This window comes from Lissotriton vulgaris, chromosome 9 (genome assembly GCF_964263255.1).
Source record: "Lissotriton vulgaris chromosome 9, aLisVul1.2, whole genome shotgun sequence".
NCBI classification, from domain to species: Eukaryota; Metazoa; Chordata; class Amphibia; order Caudata; family Salamandridae; genus Lissotriton; species Lissotriton vulgaris.
This window is the reverse complement of record NC_141697.1, coordinates 1,241,840,983-1,241,863,028: the sequence shown is the minus strand read 5'-3', so window position 1 is coordinate 1,241,863,028 and position 22,046 is coordinate 1,241,840,983. Positions and strand designations below refer to the sequence as shown.

The 22,046-nt window shown below is 45.2% G+C and overlaps 1 protein-coding gene across 1 annotated transcript in view; it reads left to right on the top strand.

Moving 5' to 3' along the window:
* Positions 1-22,046, top strand: part of GLT8D1 (glycosyltransferase 8 domain containing 1) — a 70,932-nt gene that overhangs the window by 43,098 nt on the left and 5,788 nt on the right. Inside the window, exon 8 of the mRNA XM_086939415.1 lies at positions 21,243-21,409. Coding sequence (XP_086795541.1) covers positions 21,243-21,409 — 167 coding nt within the window. The remainder of the gene's footprint in view (positions 1-21,242; positions 21,410-22,046) is intronic.

The following is a 22,046-nucleotide window of genomic DNA, read 5'->3' as shown; positions in this document are numbered from 1 at the left end:
AAGGGCCCTGTCCTGCAGTACTGACCCGCTGAGCACCGATGTGGCCTTTAGTCCCTGAACACTAGGTGAGTGGGTTGCCCACTTTGTGACGAGTCTCATACTAAACATATTAAGTGGACATAGTTTTACCACGATTTGAATGACCAACTAATTAGGAGGGTGTTGCTCCTGATGGACTGCTGTTGTTTTTTAACCTTTTAGTACTAAGAATTTTAGCCTTCACTCTCAAGTTTGGTGTGACAGTAATTTTCCACCATGTCACAATACAGTCACGCCGAATTTACGCTAGTACACTTTCACTAGCATGACACTGTGTGTGTTTCTGGCTATCACCATATACTTCTTCTGGCGATCATCCATGCTACTAATTATGTATTTTTATTTTTTCCATCCAGGCATAGGACAAAGCGACAGAGGTAACTTTTAGCATTGCACAATTGCGGCATTAGGCACATGACATACTGCATGTTGTTTATAGTTTGTAGACCTTATTCGTATCCACTAGAGGTCCTGATGAATCGCGGATACTTTTTCCATGCGAGAAACATGTTGACCACTCCGTTGTTAATCTAATCCTGGGCCACGACACCTAACTTGTTGGCACCAAGATCATTAGATTCACGTTTTTAATTGCAGTAGGGGACCCCCTGAATAAAGTAGTTCCTGGTACCCTCTACTCCATTTTAATCACCACCTTGGCTACATTCACAACTATCCACACACCCACACTTCACCATAAGGCAGTTGGAATTAAAAGATCTCCGCCTAAGAGCCCCTCTCCGAGGTGAGCCCGTCGGGGATTGCACCGCCTCCCCGACGAGGAGCAACGCCGATGATGAAGCATGACACCCTTATGGGTGTGTGAGGCAAATATTTCCAACAAAATGGATGCCCATAGGTGTTACACTTTCACCCTGGGCCATGCTAGTTACACACATTTTCTAATTTAAGGAACAGTCTAGCAACCCCCCCTTTTTGTTGAAACATTCAGGACCTTAGCATTCAGTAACAAAGCTAAATTACTCAAATAAAACTAATGTGCTATGCTAGAATTGAATTCTTACAGAAGGAGTTATAAACTATTAATGTTCTATTTAAACCAAATGCATGCCTCTAAACTCGCTTCATGAGAAACAGTTTTGGCGTGTAACGACATCATTCTGAGTATTATGATAATCACAAAATACAATCCTAATGCTAAATGCATTCAATGAGCTGAGATTATGTACAATATTAGTCTAATAACGAGCGCGAGGATACAACTTACGTTTTTCTTCAACCTATGTGTTCACATCCGTGTTCCGGGTCACATGAGTATGGTGTGAGCCTATGAGAAGAGTATTAATAGAAAGGTATGGGTCACGTGTTGACAGAAGTGGGAGGGTCGAGATCGGCCAAAACTAATCATGGTGATTACCCAAGTAATTTAGGCCGTCGAGTTGAAATGGACGAAGTGTATTGATGTAAAGATGCAAATGAAAAAGAATGATAAAAAAAGCGAAATCAGAGATGTATTATAATTGCACGAATGGCAATGGCCTTAGGTCTGTTCATTCAGTGTTGTGATTGGACGAGAGTCCGATCACGTGTTGATGATGTCACAGCACCGTGATGTTGTGATTGGACGGTGATCTACAGCTTTAACCAAAGGTCAAGGGATAATAATGACGATGTTGTGTGTTTCGAATGATGTAAATAAACAGTGCGGCAGCTTGAAAAGTTGAAGTGGTAATGTTAAACATGTATCTCAATAACATATATACCTCTGATTGTTGATGATGTTGCTCGTTAATAAACACATTCCATCGAAACAATTATCAAGAAGATGTAACATGAAAATTTTAACAGAATGAACAAGCTCATTAGTTCGTGGATTGCATAAATGTCATAAAAAACTAAATAGGGTGGGTTAACAACGTTTCCATTGTGGATTGCTCTAGGGGGAGAACAGGATTCCTAGTCTCTAGGCTATGTCTGATTAATCTGTTTATAGAAAGCATGTGATTTCTGTCCTGTCATTCATTCCGATCGGTTGCAGTGACTGGAGTTTTTTAATTCAGAAGTATTCAGCCTGTAAACGTTGTTTAACAGGATCCATGTCGCAGCGTTGTGGGAGTATCTCAAGTATCGTAAATCTTAGTTGGGAGATTTGATGATGAGCGGCTAGCCAATGTGTGGCTACGGTGGATTTGCTGTTCATGTTACGTATATTGCTCTTGTGTTCTGTCATCCTACCAAACAAGCTGAACTCCTAGCATTTACACCAGAGGCAGCTCAAGAAATTTATGATCTCATCCAGGAGACCAGAGCATTCAGTCCTAATGTGTCTACAACAGCACAACTCATAAGACAATTTGAATTTCTTAGCCGAAAAGAAATTAACCAAAGGCTACACGCCACGACCCTTATCCATTATCACAAAAATAAAAGAATTCCTAGGGGTTTGAGAATTACCCTAAGACCTATGCTGTGTAAGAATAACAAATCTTTTGTAGAAAAATGGTATCAAATCCTGAATAAATGCTCTCTCAATTTAATTCTGCTCATCATACAAGAATTATCTAAAGTTCTGAAAGAAATCGAAGCGGATTCGGAGGGTATGAAAAAAGAAATGGATAAACTTCCTGACTTACAAACAATTCTACAAGATGTTAACGCTAAATTGGATAAATACGCCAAGTAAGTCAATGACCGCAAAATGAGAAAATATAAAAAAGACACAATAGATTACAAGTATGATGAAGTATATACTTGGGCCGAAATCTATAATCAAAAGAAATGGCAACAACCCAAACCCAAATCATCTACAACTTCATCACAAGAAAGTGTGGTATCCGAAACACATTTCACAATCCAGACAACCCATTGTAAATCCACAACAACCAAGCACATCTAGAAAACAGGCTTTTTTAGATGTAAGCCCGGCCGCAAATGCACCACCAACCGCAGCCACAGGAGGGGTAGAAGAAATAGACGAAGAAATAGCGAAAAGAACCAGAAGTCAAAAGACAACGAAAACGAGCTAGTAATCAACATTTCTTCTAAAAACATAACAAAAGCACAGAGAAATGTACTTAATAAAGGAACTACTTTCGTCCCAACTTACCACTCAAATCAGGCCGAGACAGAAATAGCTTTATTCAAATTTTTCCGAGTGCTTAAACTTAAATACTTCTTCAAAGACACCTCAACTACTACAACACCAACTAGTGGATCATTTAAACCAAAGAGTTCTTTTTTTGTGCACCTTATTCTCACAAAACTATTGAGGCATTTGAAAGATCAGTGATTGCGGACATACAAAAAATCACTTTCAGAAAATCTAACAGAACCAATTTAACTAAAAACGAATGGAGTATTTTGAAAAGTCTAGCCAATGACCAAGACCTAACCTTTCAAAGAGCGGACAAGGGAGGAGCTTTGATAATAATGGATACCACATTCTATGAGAACAGTGTGGATGAGCATGTAAAAGACCAAAACATCTACATACCATTGGACTCAGACCCCACAGAGGAATACCGGAAAATCTTGACATTTATTCTAGATCACGCTCTACCCATGAAATGGATAGACGAGAAGACCTACAAATTCCTGGAGACAAAATATCCACGGCGTCCAAGATTGTATATGTTACCAAAGGTACATAAAGACTTGCTAAAACCACCTTTTAGATCCATTGTATCAGCATGTGGGTCAATATCAGAAAGTATCGGTAAATATGTTGACTGCTACCTACAACCCATCGTCCAAAATAGTGCTACCTACATTAAAGATACCACAGCATTTCTCAATATACTCAGATCCATTCAACTGCAAGAGAACACAGAATATTGGTTATGCACAGTGGATGTAGTATCACTTTATACATCAATTCCTCACAATGAAGGCCTTGAAGCCCTTGAATGGAACCTACTCAACGATCAGGATTGTGAAGCGAATAAAATATTTTTGATTGAACTCATGCATTTTTCACTGTTCCACAGTTATTTCCTATGGAAAGGTAACTTTTACAACCAGTGCAATGGAACTTCTATGGGTTTCGGGGGGGGGGGGGGGGGGGGGCCCTCGTACGCCAATCTATTCATGTCCAAATTTGAGAATGATCATATCCTCAACAACATAAACTGGACCTCAAATGTACTCGGTTGCCGATGCACTCAATATGGTACACATTGTTCAGTAACAATATACAACAAAAAAGTAACAAATGACAGAAGTGTTTAAACAAACAGGAACACGGCTCGGGGGTCCGGACACGCTACACGCCGCTCCTCTGCTTGATACAGCTTGGGGCGTACATTGACGTTAGAACCTTAAACGGCATACACAAGTCATTCCCCGCCAAATAGAACAACACCTTGTTCGACGTGGGCGGCAACCAACTTTGAAATTACAATAAACTGTGACCTCCGAGACTGATGATAAGAATTCAAGGTCAACCAATAATCGTACCTATCTACACACATACTCATACCGAGTATCTTCACGGTCAAGGTCAAGGGCCCGGCTGGGTCGGAACTATCACCAGCTGAGCGACCTTATTTGACCTGGACACAGCCATCTAGCCCTGAGGAATCGCGAGTGCGATGAAACACGTGTCGGCTGGCTGTATACTGCGTTAAAGACTCCAAGACTTACCCCTCATGAGAGTTTTTGTTTAAACACTTCTGTCATTTGTTACTTTTTTGTTGTATATTGTTACTGAACAATGTGTACCATATTGAGTGCATCGGCAACCGAGTCTGTTGAATAAGGGGTAGTTTCCTCTACTCTAATTGAGTGGTTTAGGGTTTTTCCACTCGCCGATTTTGCACCTGAATAAGAGTTAATCTGTATTGTGTGCGTACATACGGGCAGTGCACCCGGAGCGTAAACTGATCCAAAAACCTTCAGAATCCATAGTGGACCTCAAATGTAGTCATCTTAAAAAGATTTATAGACAATATATTTCTAATCTGGAGAGGCAAAAGAGAACAACTCATCAGTAACCTAGTCATGCTGAACCAAGTCAATCCTCAAATCCAATTCACTTACACTGTAACATGAGGAAACAATCTCATTTCTGGATGTACATATGACAATGACAAATCAATCAATTGAAACCAAAGTACACAAGAAAAAGACGGACCTGAATTCTAGTTTACTTTTTCAAAGCTTCCATCCAGAAACTCTCAAAAAACATTTACCCACTTCACAATTCATCCGTTTGAAAAGAATCACACCTAATGAAAATATTTTGGAAAACTCTCTTGCAGATCAAAAAGAGCAATATCTAGCTAGAGGATATCCTCAAGAAATTTTGGATGAATCCCTGAAAAAAGTCACCAAAGTATAAAGAGAAAATTTACTGAAACCGGTTCAACCAAACATAGAACAAAAAACAGTGTGTGTACTAAAGTTTTCGACAGAAGCACAAAAGATCAGAAAAGTAATCAACCGTCATTGGTCTCTGATTAAGACTGAACCTGATCTACAGAATTTATATAGCGAACATGTAACTTTTGCCTTCAGAAGATCAAAAAACATGAAAGAAATTCTCTCTGTCAGAAACATCACAGAATCAGAACCCAAAGGAATGGCAAAATGTTTCAATTGCATACACTGCAATAATGTGATAACAGGCAACATTTTTCTGCATCCAACCAAAGGATATAAGATCAATTTAAAATACACAGGGACACAGGAAATGTAATATACGCAATTAAATGCCCATGTGGAAAAACATATGTAGGCCAAACCGAACGGAAAGTCAAAATAAGGATGACAGAACACAAGAGCAATATACGTAACATGAACAGCAAATCCACCGTAGCCACACATTGGCTAGCCGCTCATCATCAAATCTCCCAACTAAGATTTACGATACTTGAGAGACTCCCACAACGCTGAGACATGGATCCTGTTAAACAACGTTTACAGGCTGAATACTTCTGGATTAAAAAACTCCAGTCACTGCAACCAATCAGAATGAATGACAGGACAGAAATCACATGCTTTCTATAAACAGATTTATCAGACATAGCCTCGAGACTAGGAATCCTGTTCTCCCCCTAGAGCAATCCACAATGGAAACGTTGTTAACCCACCCTATTTAGTTTTTTATGACATTTATGCAATCCACGAACTAATGAGCTTGTTAATTCTGTTAAAATTTTCATGTTACATCTTCTTGATAATTGTTTAGATGGAATGTGTTTATTAACGAGCAACATCATCAACAATCAGAAGTATATATGTTATTGAGCTACATGTTTAACATTACCACTTCAACTTTTCAAGCTGCCGCACTGTTTATTTACATCATTCGAAACACACAACATCGTCATTATTCTCCCTTGACCTTTGGTTAAAGCTGTAGATCACCGTCCAATCACAACATCACGTTGCCATGACATCATCAACACGTGATCGAACTCTCGTCCAATCACAACACTGAATGAATGGACCTAAGGCCATTGCCATTCGTGCAATTATAATACATCTCTGATTTCGCTTTTTTTATCATTCTTTTTCATTTGCATCTTTACATCAATACACTTCGTCCATTTCAGCTCAACAGCATAAATTACTTGGGTAATCGCCATGTTTAGTTTTGGCCGATCTCGTCCCTCCCACTTTTGTCAACACGTGACCCATACCTTTCTATTAATACTCTTCTCATAGGCTCACACCATACTCATGTGACCCGGAACACGGATGTGAACACATAGGTTGAAGAAAAACGTAAGTTGTATCCTCGCGCTCGTTATTAGACTAATATTGTACATAATCTCAGCTCATTGAATGCATTTAGCATTAGGATTGTATTTTGTGATTATCATAATACTCAGAATGATGTCGTTACACGCCAAAACTGTTTCTCATGAAGCGAGTTTAGAGGCATGCATTTGGTTTAAATAGAACATTAATAGTTTATAACTCCTTCTGTAAGAATACGATTCTAGCATAGCACATTAGTTTTATTTGATTAATTTAGCTTTGTTACTGAATGCTAAGGTCCTGAATGTTTTCTCATTATTTTCTTTAACAGGCCCCTGACGAAGGGTTATTTCCCTTTAACCCGAAATGCATTGGGCATAATGTAAAATAGCAAATTTGTGAATTTTCATGAATACAATGAACTTTCTCGTATGAAGTGAAAAACATTGAAAAATGAACAATTAAATACAACTATGAAATCGATGAACTAGACAGTAGTAATGTGATCATTTAAAGAACTGGCATGAAAATCGATTATATACATAAATAAGCGAGTGAAGAAGCCTAGTAGTTTCATTCAAAAAGGAGCGCATTCTTCGTGGCTTGCCAAACCACACTCGATACCAGTTTACACACACCAAGACCATGCTCACGTCAGTCTTATAAAGAGGGTCCTCTGGGGCAGAGCAGTTGTCTCTGGAGGCCTTAGGACTACTAAGAAGAGGCCAGCAGCTTCGAACGTCTGCGTACCTCAGAGTTCAGGTTTGTTTGAACTTTTATCTTGTCATTGGTCTTGGCTCAATTTGCACATTTTGTGGCGGGGCACATGCCACATTTTGGCATGTTTGTTGCAGGGACTCTTGGGTCATGGTTAAAGCATCTCAACATTGGGGAGTAGTGTGTTGCTTTGCATGTATGTTATCTTGTTTTTTTCCTCTTTGACCATGTACCTTATGCAAGGGCAGCGGGTTCGGTAGAGTTACTTGGATGGCGAAGAGGCGTACGTTTGACTTGGCACAGCAGAAACCCTTCTATACTGCCTGTCAAGGGTGTGAGCTTCATTCTGTGGGTGTGAAAGGTCCTAAATCTTTAGGTCGGCATAGTTATATAGGTGGTACTGTGACACGCCAGTGGCTGTGAGACCCTCTCAGTTTCCTGGTTTAGTAGGTGAGAGTTTGAGAGGTCAGCGATTATGTGGCCTTCTAGAGGTGTGTTTAAATGGGCGCCAATCTTAGCAAAGCTTGATGGATTGTTTGGTTTTAACTCCTTACCAGAGGACTGAAGTGTTGATACTAGATTTTTTGGTCACACTCACTGACCACATTTCACCTCTCATAGCCTTGATGTTTCCCCAGGAAGTTCTTGGATTTGTTATTCATGTGAATGAACAGTGGGGGAGCAAGGCTGGGGCAGCCTGGTATCAGGTGATTGCCAAAGCAACTCACCATTCTTGCTGCAGAAGAGAAAGTGAAATTGAAGGTCAGATACTTCCCTTTTCAGCTCATCTGCCCAGCAGTCTTCTCCCATTATCCACTTACTGCCCTTCACCCACCATTTTATCAAATCACACCCCATCATGTGCTCTCAAGTGCCCTTTCCCTCGAGACAGTTGAAGTGCCCACATGCAGGTTCACGGTTATGGGTGCAGTGGTCCTGCTGTGCCAGAATGAGCCCTTTGAATGATCTGTTCAGAGAGAACTTTCATCCGTTTCTTTTAAAGATGATGGACCCCTTCTGAGACACTGTGCAGTATAAGAAGAATACGAGTGCATGAATCGGGAGCACTGCTCTAGTCTCCTAGTAGAACCTCGCTGCACCTCCCGCTCCACAGAGGGAGGGTATCTTCTGGTTCCTTCTTCATAAACACAGATGCCCAGCTTGTGTTCATCCGGTGATACAATGGTGTTGTCTTCTGAGGACATACTGTGGCTATAGTGATAGGTTTGTACCTGGCCTGTGCCTCTTTTTTCGCATGGCCATGTATGTTGTGCTGTCACCTTTTGAGCCATTACTGAGGCCCACTTGCCCCACCTGCAGTGTTGAATCTAGAACCTTGTTCCAGCAGCAGCAGATTCTGCTCTGCAGGGGACACTGCATCTTAGGATCAGTCTCCTTGACCTTTGTACCTCTTTAGAATTTAGTTCAGGGCCCAAAACAAGTCCATATTCACTAAATCCTGTTCGTATCCAAGAAGACTCAATATGGAAGTGACTAGTGTGGTAAGAATCACACTGAGGGATTCCATGCACGCTGCCTCTCGTGGTGTCCAGGTCTCTATTGATTGTTGTACTTGTGCACACTGTATCCAGGCTCTATGCTTTTCAGTGTTTGAAGGGGCCCACACGCACTATATGTGTGACGCTTCCACATCAGGACTTCATGTCTTTATGAGTCCTGTACCCCTACAGTGACTAAGTCCATTCTTAGACAGTGTAAGTGCAGTGCTGCCATTAAGAGTGCATGGTGCTGGCAGTTTGCCATTAAGAACTCCACAGTCCCATAATGGCTACACTGAAGACTGGGAAGTTTGGTATCAAACTTCTCAGCACATTAAACCCACACTGATGCCAGTGTGGGATTTTTTTTTAACAAAAGATTTTATTAATGAAAAAGCAGAGTCAGAAAATCAGTCACAGACATGACAATATCCGTAGATCAATAAAAAAAATCAGACACATTAGTAATTAGTGCAAAATTCAACCCATGGGTCCAGCTCGGGACAGAGCCAGCTCGGAGGTAGGCGATTCACAGAGTTCTCCTCGATATCTATTCCAATGTCCCGACTTCGTGTCCCATTTTTTAGGGAAACCTCTAATTTTATACACAGTCTTCTCAGCAAGCATGCAGCGGTCCATCTCAGCCACCCAGCCCACCACCAACGGCCGGTCTTGGGAGCCCCACTTCATTACAATGGAGCGTTTGGCCAACAGGAAACCCAGCGCTGCCCACTGTAACTCCTGGTCATTCAAATCGTTAGCCCCACATACGTTAAGGACACATTCCCTGGGCGTTGAGGAAAGGGGCTTACCCAAGGACCTACTCATTTTCTGGATCACTCCACCCCAGAACTGTTGCACCACCGGGCAGTCCCACAGGATATGATAGAAGGTGCCAATTGAGCCACCCCCCGCAAGCACAGTGAATCAGGACGTCTCCCGATTTTGCCCAAGGTAAGAGTGGACATGTAAGCCCTATGCAAAATCTTCAATTGGATCAATCTGAACTCGTGGCAAATAGCCGATTCTCTAGGGGACATTAAGGCGGAACGCCAATCCTCCTCATCTGAAGGACCCGGGTCCGCTTCCCACTTGGTCCGCAGTGACTGGGACGGGTCAGGGAGATTATTACAGAGCTTACGGTAGGTGTAGGAGATGGCCTTCTCAGGGAGGGGCTCTGACAATAACCTATCCTCTAAGGGGGAGGTCGCAGGTATAGAAGTGAGATCTGGGATGGCGGCTAGGATGGCATGTTTGATTTGCATGTAGCGGAAAGATTCTGTGGATGCAAGGGAGTACTTGGCCTGGAGATCACTAAATGTCAGTAATTTACCCTTATGAATGAGTTCTCCCACCTCCGAAATCCCTTTATTGTCCCATTTGTCGAATCCCCGGAGGAAGCAGAGGGAACCCAGACGCTGCGATGACCACAGGGGTGTTGCTTTAGTGATCGTGCCTGTCCAACCCAAACTTTTGTTGGCCCTATGCCATATTGCAACCGTGAGAGCCATGGGTCCGACATACCTATTTCTAGTTGATCTGCTGTAGAGTGCCACTAGATATCCGTCCCATCCAGTCTGACATCTGTCCAGAAGAAAGGCCGGATTCAAGGGCGAGCCATGAATCCAGTGGTTAACGGCCACCAACTGTGACGCCCAGTAATAAAGGCGGAGATTAAGTAAGGCGATGCCTCCGTCATACCAACCCCTAAAAAGTTTACAGAGAGCAATACAGGCAGCTCCACTGTCCCACAACAGAAGACGGACTTCACTCTCTACAGTACGAAAATAGGAGTCAGGAACTAAGAAGGGGCAATTATGCAAAACATACAGGAAGCGCGGGAGCGCTAGCATTTTGAACAATGCCGCTTTGCCTGGAAGAGACCATGGAAGGGAGCGCCAGTGGGCAACGTCGTTGTGAAGTCTGCGCAGGGGCGATCATGAAATATCTTAGATCTGGCGTGACATATATACCTAGGTACGCAAATCCATCAGTAGCCACTGCAATGGAAAACCCGCGGGGTAGACGTGGTGGGGAGCCATGTAGCATGTATAAAGTGGATTTAGTCCAATTGATCGAATAGCCCGAGTACTTTCCAAAATTGGTAAGGACATGAAACAAACTGTTTATAGAGGATCGGGGGGAAGACTCATAGATCAGGATATCGTCCGCATATAGAGAAATTTTATCAGTTATATCGTCATTCCAGCAGAGGCCTCTGATGGAGGCATCTGTACGGATCCAATGGGCAAGGGGTTCGAGGGTGAGGGCGAACAGCAGCGGAGACAAGGGGCAGCCTGCCTGGTCCCTCTGTGGAGGCGGAACAGCCGCGACGTGTGGTTATTGACCCAGACTTAGCCCAGAAGGTCAGTGTACAGGAGCCGCACCCAGCTAATAAAACATGGTCCAAAACCGAAGTGGAGCAAGACCTCGAAAAGATAGGTCCATTCGATCGAGTCGAATGCCATCGTGGCATCTAGGGATAGGATAGCCGCATCCTGCTTTATAATGGATCTACGACTCATGACATTATCAACTCTTCGAAGGTTTAATGCCGTGTTTTGACGCCTGGGAGGAAGCCGGACTGGTCATCATGTATTAGGGAGGGAAGTACCAGAAGAAGGCGATTCGCAAGACATTCAGCCAAGACCTTTGCCCCGGCGCTAATGAGGGAGATCGGTCTATAAGAGCCGCAGTCGGTAGGTGATTTATTAGGCTTGAGGATAACCACAATGGAGGCCAGCCTTTGGTCAAGTGGGAGAATACCGTTGTCACGGCTCTCTGTAAACATATTTTTGAGCTGGGGGACAATTTCCGGGGCCATGCCCTTCAAGAATTTGATGGAGACTCGGTTGGGTCCCATAGCCTTGCCGGATTTAACAGCGAAAAGCGCTGTGGTGAGCTCCTTCGCAGTGATGTCGGCATCTAGGGCCTCTCTATCGGAGTCCGAGATGACAGGGAGGCGCATTTCATCTAGAGGCTGCCTGGACTCCTCCAGCCCATAGCGTGCTCCAGCGGTGTAAACGCGCTCCAGATGGTCGGCAAAAGCCTCCGCGATGTCTTGCGGATCCAGCACTGTGGACCCATCTGATTTAATTATGGACGACAAGTGTGTCTCCTGCAACATAACGATGTCTGGGGAGTGACGCCGCAGAAATTGAAGGACCACGCCTCTCTTGATTTTGTGCCCCAACCCATTAACATTCCATGATAGGACCATGAGGTTTCTAGTGAGGGACTGCGTCATAGTAGTGGAATAGACAAAATAATTGGACAGGGAAATGAGAGAAAGGTCGCCCAAGCCATTGAAACGCTGGGAGAGAATGAGGCCTAGGATCAGGAGGTTTGGGGACCGCTCGGGGGCCCGGTACCGCCCAGGGTGGCCAACCCGCTGTCAGTGGGCAGTGAATGAATAGGTAAGTGTGACAAGAGAGAACCCTGTCGAAGATACAAGGAGGACACTGTCCATCCCCAGAGCGAGACAACCCCCAGGACGGCCTATCCTTCGTTAGTGGACCCCAAAGGAGCAGTGTAATGTGACATAAAAAGACTCTGCTCAGAATACAAAGGAACAATAAAACAACAACCGTGAACCAACATTTGCCCCCCTCCCCCCAACCCTACCCCCCTCCATGCTTCCCTGCCCGCGGATTTAAAACTATCCACACCCCAACTAGGCAGAGTGCCTGTCGACCTCCCAACCATATCAGGGGTACCTGGTGAGCCGCTGAGACCGCTCGCCCGCCAGCATTAGAATAGTAATTGAAGTACATAGAATACGCCAAAACCCAATTGGGTGCAACATTCACATATTAGAAAAGATATTTTACAGTCAACATGTGCAGCCTGAACTGGACCTGTGGAAGAGCCACTCGGGAGCCGTGTTGTACATCAGGCCGCATCCCGTCGCCCATTGCAGCGACAACACCAAGGATGTAAGTTCAGTGTAGCAGAGCTAGCAATAATCCGCCCAAAGATCCCTAGCATCAACAGTTCCAGTAAAAAGTTCCTGGCTTTCCGGCATCTGGCCATCCTGTGAGCGGTCGTCTGGAGGGTTACGTGTTCTCGGAGATCTCTCAACTCTGCGCCATCCCTCTAGCCAATCCCATACTTCGTCTGGCGACAAAAAGAACCACGTTTTACCGTCCATTTCCACCCGCAACTTCGCAGGAAAGAGCATGGAATACTTTATTTGTTTATCGCGCAGGGCTTTCTTAACCTCCAGGAAGCTGCGTCTATGGGCTTGCACCTTCATCGTGAAGTCCGGAAACGGCGTGATTCGGGCGTTGTCTATGCGCAAGGGCGGCCCCGATCGAGCCGTTTGGAGGATGGTGTCTCGGTCCCGGAAATTGAAGACCCTCGCAATGATAGGGCGGGGAGGGGCTCCCGGTTTTGGCCCCCCCCCCTGGACTCTGTGGGCCCACTCGATTAAAAAGTAATTCGAGAGGTGTTTTGGCTGAAGGTGTTTAGTGACTAGATCCTCGACAAAGAGGTCCGCCGCAGGCTCCTCCATCCGTTCCTCCAGATACTGAAGACCTGTTTCAGAACTGATGCCCTACAACGGACAGTCTTTACCTGCATCAAACCCCTGACAGTCACTGAACCTACATTGAGACATGAAGTGGCTACGAGAGGAAAAGTGGGTGCTGTAAACAGTGTTTACTCTATGGAGAGAGTTACTCTCTATCACACTGTTTGCAGACGATGAAATCCCGTGAGAAATATACTAGACTAATGAAAAGTATCTACTAAGCAGTGTGTACAGTGCACACTCGATGCAAAACCTGTCCAAACAGCAACGTGTCCAAACAACAACTATTCACTTAACCTCTTAGCTGCGTCGAACGTTCAGCACCCAGTGCTGAACGTTCGAATAATGAGCGCTGGCCCGTCGGCCAACGGTCGTGCGCAGCACTGGCAAGGTAGTGCTCGCGACGACCGTTGGCCGACGGCAGCGCTTAAGGGGTTAAAATAACCAAGGTCTGAAAGTCCCAAAGATCATACTACCTACAGCCTTCATACTGTTGTGAAAACTTTACAGGTGTCCCAAATTCTGAAGCAAAACAAGCATTTGTACATGAGTTAGAACCTGGTGCACACCGCCTTCTATGTTAAGAAGAAATTGCCATACTGAGACGATTCTGTCTTATAACTCAAGGCTGCTTACAATACTTAGTATGCAGAATCTTTGCCCAGTTGGAAACTTTCTTTAGTGCCAAAAAGCTTGTGTGGAACATGCTGAGCACAAGTCGTCAACTGTCACCAATACACAGAGTTACTCTTCAGTACAATGATTTATAAGGTGTTGCATACCTCTACACACCTAAGGTGCGATAGGAGCATATGTGTTTTGTAAACATTTACACACATTAGCTGGACACAGGCTGTACAAAGTTAGGTAGAAAAGTAATATGGTAGCTACCCGACACTATGTAAACTATAAAACAAACTAACACACCAATTGGATGATGTCATCAGTTAATTCATTGGGATAGAACATCTCAGGAGGTATGTAATATGTGAGGTCATAAGCAGCGCATGGCGGGGTCGCTAATTATAGCTCGCTTTGCTAACTATAGCTGGTGAATTTCTGTGTTTCTTTTAGTTCAAAACTTCAATGTTGTTATATTCACCTAACTATAACTTTTTCAACCCAAAACACATCTTTTCACCACACTCGCCCATAACGTTACTTTAACCTTTGTTTTTTTTCAGTGAATTTTAAAGTTAAAAATAGTTTTGTTTTTTTAAATGTAAAGTAATTTTATTACCATTTGTAGACCCATTCCCCGCCGTGCAGGAGCTGCGGCCTGGAACTGCAGCCAATCACCCCCCCAAAGTCAGCCAGCCCCTGCTGCGTACAGCCTTTGGCCGTGCGTAGTGGGGGGTTAGCCACAGGGCTTGGCCTGCCACTAGGCCCAGTGGCCAAACTCCCAGGAGGCTGCCAACCCCACGCCGCAGACAACCTTTGGCAATGCAGCTTGGGTTGGCCTTCGGGTCCTGGGGACCCCAATCTCTGGGGTCAAAACATGTATATTAATGGTGGGGAGGGGACATCCTCCAGGTTCAATTCCAATCAAAATTGAGAGCTGCGTTGTCCCCTCCACCAAGGCTTTAAAGGACCCGGGGACCCCATCCCCTGTGCCCACACATTAGTAAACAGTGGAGGGGGCGTGTAGCCAATCCAAGGCCATCAGTCCATCATTCATCTAGTGAACAGCGACAAGGTCCGTGCTATATCTTGAGCCAAAGCCACATTGAAAAGTGATGTAGACATTTTCATTTCTGGACGTGTGAAGAAGCCCCGAAGGCTTCAGAGTGTCTTAAATGTATACAGTTTATAATCAAGTGTCTACAAGAGATGCATGTCAGGGAAACAGGAGGACATATTAAAGAGGAGTGAGGTGGGGGCTCAATGTGAAGTGTCACTGCATCAACAACGTAAAGACAAAAACACCATATGGGATACAGATAACAACGTTGTATATTTCTAAAAGCATGTCGTTGGTTGAGAGATATTTGTTTGCAGAACATTAAAAAAGAGAGGAACAAAGATATTGAAGGTAGGCCATGAAAGGTATCTAGGGATTACTCAAGTAAGATGTCGGGGGACACTTAAACAAGGTGAAGGAGTTGAGCAAGGTTGCAGCTAGCAGAGGGTCGACAGTTGTAAAGCAGCAGCTCTCGGCTACATTTCCACAAACAAAGAATATTTGAGACAAGCCTGAGTTCTAAAAGGTCCTTTGGGTTCATTCCTTAAGTGCTGAAGCAGTTGGTGCACAGCAGGCAGTCCACATTCTGAATATCTCCAAATCGCGCTGAGACCCTGTAGGAAAGAGCCCCTTTCTGACATGATCACCCCCACTTTTTGCCTGCTATCTGATGCAGTTTTGAATGAAGGGCCCTGGGTTTCCACCCACCATGTCCCCCCAGTGTGAGTGCTCTTTCCCTAAAACAAGGTAACTGCAATTCTTCCCCAATTGGCAATACCTTTAGCACCCCTGTAAGTCCCTGGTAAATGGTACCCCTGGCACCTAGGGCAAGGGCCCTAAAGAGGGTCCCTAAGGGCTGCAGCACGTAATGTGCCACCCTAAGGGACTCACCACCACACAGACTGCCATTGCAGGCTGCGTGAAATGGTGCAAACACGACCTGGCACACATCCTGGGTGCCGTGCCCACAGACGCTGCATACAGTATATGTAAGTCCCCCCTACAGTGAGCCTTTCAGCTTAAGGAAGGTGTATTATGATACATGTGAGGACAGATCTGCCTGAGCAGATATGGCCACGTCCTAGTCAGTTCATAGTACAAGTGAACAGGGAAGCCATCTTGAGCACAGGTACTGGGCACTGGTCATTACGAGTTCCCCAGCTACATGATAACTTCACTAAAAACCTATGGTGTTTGGTATCAAACACCTTGTCTTAATAAACCCATACTGAAGCCAGTAGTGGCTTTATTAATTTTATTTTATTTTATTTTTTTATTTTTTTTGTACGTAACAGGGACCCCCTGATAAGGATAAGACTCCTGGGTCAGGGACAACAATTTCTTGTGAAGGTAAATACCCAGGCAGGCTAGAAAAGCAAAAGGCTGGCTGACTATAGTAGCAATATTCATAAAAACACAATTTTTATAATAAAAATAATCTAAGCAATGGACTGAAATGATATCAAAAAATATTCTTTAATATAAATATATAGGATAAACATATACATAAAAGTAAGCAAGTTTGCACGATAGACAAATTACTCTGAAGTTCATATATATATATATATATATATTTTTTTTTTTTATAAAATATATATATGAACTTCAGAGTAATTTGTCTATCGTGGCTTTATTAAGACATGCACCCAGAGGGCACCTTAGAGGCGCCCCCTGAAAACCTACCACCCTCTTAGCGTGCTGGCTGACTGGTCTCGTCCAGCGTTCCACAACAGACATGTGTCTGAACCCCTTTGCAGCTGAGAGCCCAGAAGCAATGCCTGCTCCGGAGGAAGGTGCTCACACCGCCTCCAGCAGGATGGCTAGTGAATCTGCATACCAAGGCCAGAGGTTCGCAGCCTCCGCCGCCTTTGATATGCGACCCTGGCTTCCCCCAGACCAGGAAGATGCCACCCCCTGCACTAAGGCCCATTTGGCACCAGGACAGGTGGGAAATGAGTTATACAAGGAGGTGTGATGCACGACCAGGTCAGACATACCCCTAAGGTGGGCTGCCTGCTGTTCTCTACGAAAGAAGGATTCCATCATCTTGATTTTGGTGGAATTTGGACCCCAGGTGTAAGTAGCCTATTAGCCACTACTAGTCACTCACCTTCATGCCCCAAATTCCATTTTTCGGTGGCCCCCCGACACCAGAAACTCAGATTAACCTGACAAAAGAAGGACCAGGAAGAGCTGAATAATGGACAACTGCTGCCTGCTGTTGGACTTTCGCACGAAGCCCTGCCTGCCTGCTTCTGTCCTGACAGTCGCTATGACCCGACTTGTCCGGTACCTGTGCATCCTGCAAAAGCCTCAGAGGGTCTCCAGCCTGTCACCAAGCCGCCGCATCCTCCTGGAAGTGGAGGAGTCACTTGCAACGTTCAATTCACCGCTCTGTCGTTCACAGAGTCCACCGACGCAGCAGCTGCCCAGGAGGAGGTCGCCGTGCTCAAGGAGGTCAGATCCTTCCCCCCACCAACTGTGAAGACACCAGGACCAACCGGAGCCGCCCTGCACCAATACCCGGGATACCAAAGTTTGTTAAAGTCCAAACCGCACTCCAACACTAAAACGATCGACCAGCCAACAAGGGACGTCACCATGACAGAGGCCAGCACTGAGAGTGGCCCAGCTGTCATGTTTAGTCCCCTTTCTGCAGACCCGACCAAGATCCGTGATTGCCTTTGATGCATGGACCAAACCCCTCTGTAACCGAGCTCCCTGGCGCGGGTCCACGGCAACAAACAGTGCCCCTCTGCCCCCAGGACCCTCACGAACCGAGCTTCCCATTGGGAGCTCCCGGACTTCCCTGGTGCAGCCTGTTTCTAGGTGGCCGCCCTCTTTGCCTACAGTGTACCTCGCAAGTCTTCCAACCCGTCCAGCTCCTCTGCACCTGTACGCTCCAGGGCAGGTAAGTCCGAACTGGCTGTGGTACTTTGGACCTTGGCACCCTAGCACTTCAGCTCCTAAAGGGGACCCCAGAACACATTTGCCAGTACCTGTACTCAGTGCCTTTTTCTCCATAGGAAAGCATTACCGCATAAAAACGCATCTGTGCTAACATTTTACTTACTGTAAAAAGTGATATATCAAAAAGTACTTACCCAATTAAGAAGGTCTTGGTGTTAAAATATATACAAAAATGCTTATTTTTATAAATTGGTCTCAAGTTTCTTCTTGAGTGCTTTTGATTGATTGATTCGGTGTGATACTCCCCTCTGATAAGCCTAAACTGCTTGCCCACTCTACCACAAAAGACTGCCTTTGGGATTATTAATTTAAGTCCTGTAAACCAATAAGAGTCTACTGGACTTTCTACATAGTGCACCTCATTTTGATACTCTGCGTAAAAAGCCCGCGTCCGACAGACGTTTACTCGTTGGCCCCGTCTTTCATCTACCATGAAGGCAGACTATTGGTCCAATCATACACAGTAGAGGTCCCTTTGAAGGCCAAACCCACACCCTTTGAGGGGGAGCTCTTCCCAATTGTGTAAGATGAACTGTGACCCTGGCGTCTGGGGCATTTCCTTTCATAAACCACCACTTTGAACAGTCTTGTTAGTTTATTTGGCGCAGTGACATGTGGCCCACTCACTTACCACACACGTCAGCCTCAAACGATATGGAGAAGACTTCGGAAAGCATTAAGTTATCATGCTCCTTTACCTCCATGAGTGCCCCACCTCGAGTGGGAGGGGTAACTTCATCAAAGTAACTAGAATTGAACTCGGCACAGAGTATTTTGCTGCTGGAATCTTCCTTTGAGGCGGGAGCATAGTTGAGCATAGTTGCTTCAGTGACTAGGAATAAGGGCAGCTACTTTGCAAAACATGAAGCTGAGCTGACCCTCCCTGTCTCCCACACCCTATCCCCCCCTACTGGGGGTCCTTGATAAAGCACGGTGACTGTGGATGTACGTAGAAGTCACTTCAGTGGTTCAAGCAGCCTCGGACCCAGGACATCCTGCAGCCCAGTCTGGAGTCAGCAGATACCGAGACTCTCTTACCAGTGCAGTTATCTGGTTCTACTTTTCAGCAGTCGTGGCTACATGGTGCTTTATTCATGTACAACCTCCACTAAACCTTGGCTCTTCAGTCTGTTAGATATCTTACTAACATCCTACCCAATAGGTTCTGTTGCAAAGCCTGGTCGGACACTCCTGCGGGCACAATTGATCATTTCTCATCTGATCCCTGAAGAAATGCCTTGAGTGGAAGTGAAACACTGATCAAGGATGTATATGAAATAAAGGATTTGTCTACAAAGATTCTAATCCTGATTAAACAGTTTTTGTTTCCTCATTTTACTGTAAAAGAGATGTTGCCTCTCCTTTATATAATTAAGCTGCAGAGACACTTCCTAGCCTAGAGGTTCTTTCATCCACCCTGTACCCTTGAAGCCTTCCTGTCCATCTTCTTCCAGCCCAGAGGGACACTCCTGTGCCGGGGCTCGAGGGGGTCCTGTTGTCCCTGAACAGTTTCATCCATTCTCTTATCGAGCTGGCTGTAGGAAGCTGGCTCTCTACGCAGTGCTCCAAAATGAGGTGCCCTCCACAGGGTGTCCCGACGACCCTTATTGGTTTATAGGGCTTATATTAATAATCCCCAGTGCTTTCTTTAGTGCTAGTGTGGGCGAGAGTTTAGGTTTATCAGAGGGGAGTGTTAGCCTCTGTTGCATACACAGAGTCGATAAATGAGACGCACTCAAGAAGATACTGGAGATGAATTTAGAAAAATAACATTGATTTTTATATATTCTATGTTCTGTGAACGTTTACCCCTCCACACACACAAACATAGATTTCTGTGCCTTAAAGAGGGAACAAAGAGGTGGAGGAGTGGCAACCCATGTCAAATACAAGTGAATACGTGAAAAAAATAATTAACGATGTTGTTTCTTCGATACTAGTATTTGTATCAGATTTAGTGAACTGGACGTTAGCTTTGTTTTTACAGTTTCTTTTTCGCTGTGCAGCTTTTCTGGTCTTGAACTCTGAATTGGTTGGTATTTTTTATACCTATAAGATGGCTGCTGTTGCGGTCTTTCTTTATGAACCAATCCCTGTTCTGTAGTATATGGTATGATGATGCAAAACACTATGGAACGTGTACTGTACCTGCCCTTATCCCCTGGACTTGTGGAAAGATATTTATGTCAATCTTCCATTGAACACAAATTTAGATCAGTCAGAGAAGCTATGAACGTCTACCTCTCACTTCAGACCAACCGTTCTGTCCGCAGTCTGGTGAAATACCTCGAGGCTCTCTCTCTCGACTCACATCCGCACCGTAACCAGGTGCTTTGCTGCGGAACCAAGCGAAGATCAGCTGATGCGAGGGTCGGGGACTCTGGGTTTGAGGTGATTCATTGGTCGTTGAGCCGGTTCTTGACAATCTGTTAATCAAATGATTGTTAGCCTAGTTTTTATTGTACTTGGTTGATTTGAATACAATAAACTTTACACACAGACACTTGAGCAAGAGCCCCAAAGGATGGGTAGGCGTCATTGGCCGAAGAGCAGCTTCCTTGTACGAGGAGCCATGAGTCTGAGCCTCAGGATGAGGGTTGCCTCCTGTATCCTGGGCGATCTTCTAACAATTCGTATCCTCGGGATCTGTTGATGTCGTTGGTTCTTTTCAAGTGACACTTGCAACTCTTGTCTACAAATCCCAGAACAGGTTGTAAAATGGAAAATGGTGTCCTCATGGCTGGTATTTAGGTGGCAACTCTCTTCAACGCACATGCCCCCCTAAGGTCTCTAGGACCTGCGCACTCTGCACTGTCAGCTGATGGTGCAGAGTTTGAAGGGCCCTAGAAGCAATCCTTAGTGGCTTTTCATCTCAACCTTTTTAGATCGAACATCTCAAGAATCCAGTTAAGCATTGAAAAGCATTGAAGTTTTGCAGGAGCTGTGTAAAGTGAAACGCGTTTTGCTTGTCGTTGACCTGCCCACTCTAACTCTGATTCTCAGTTGTGTAATGAATTAAAAGGTGTTCGGGTTCTACCCACGTGTGTTGGTCAGTGGAGGCGACACCCCTTCATCTGAGCTTCATCTGATAGGTCGAGCTTGCACACCCTTGTAAACACTTGTATCTCTTCTCCACCCACAGCTAAATTACATCGGATTCCTTGATTTCAAGAAGGAGACAGTCCGGAAGCTGGGCCTGAAAGCAAGTGCCTGCTCCTTCAACCCTGGAGTCATTGTGGCCAATCTGACCGAGTGGAGGCGCCAGAACATCACCGGCCAGCTGGAGAAGTGGATGGAGCTCAACACAGAGTAAGTGAAGTGGCAGCTTCTCTCAGCAGCTTTGCACCGTGGCGCTGCTCAGTCCGCAGAGTCCATAGTCTCTGCTGTGACTATAGCTTCTCAGCAGCTTTGCACCCTGGCGCTGCTCAGTGCGCAGAGTCCTGAGTCTCTGCTGTGACTATAGCTTCTCAGCAGCTTTGCACCCTGGCGCTGCTCAGTGCGCAGAGTCCAGAGTCTCTGCTGTGACTATAGCTTCTCAGCAGCTTTGCACCCTGGCGCTGCTCAGTGCGCAGAGTCCTGAGTCTCTGCTGTGACTATAGCTTCTGAGCAGCTTTGCAACCTGGCGCTGCTCAGTGCGCAGAGTCCTGAGTCTCTGCTGTGACTATAGCTTCTCAGCAGCTTTGCACCCTGGCAATGCTCATTTCTCAGAGTCCTGAGTCTCTGCTGTGACTATAGCTTCTCAGCAGCTTTGCACCCTGGCGCTGCTCAGTGCGCAGCGTCCTGAGTCTCTGCTGTGACTATAGCTTCTCAGCAGCTTTGCAACCTGGCGCTGCTCAGTGCGCAGAGTCCAGAGTCTCTGCTGTGACTATAGCTTCTCAGCAGCTTTGCACCCTGGCGCTGCTCAGTGCGCAGAGTCCTGAGTCTCTGCTGTGACTACAGCTTCTGA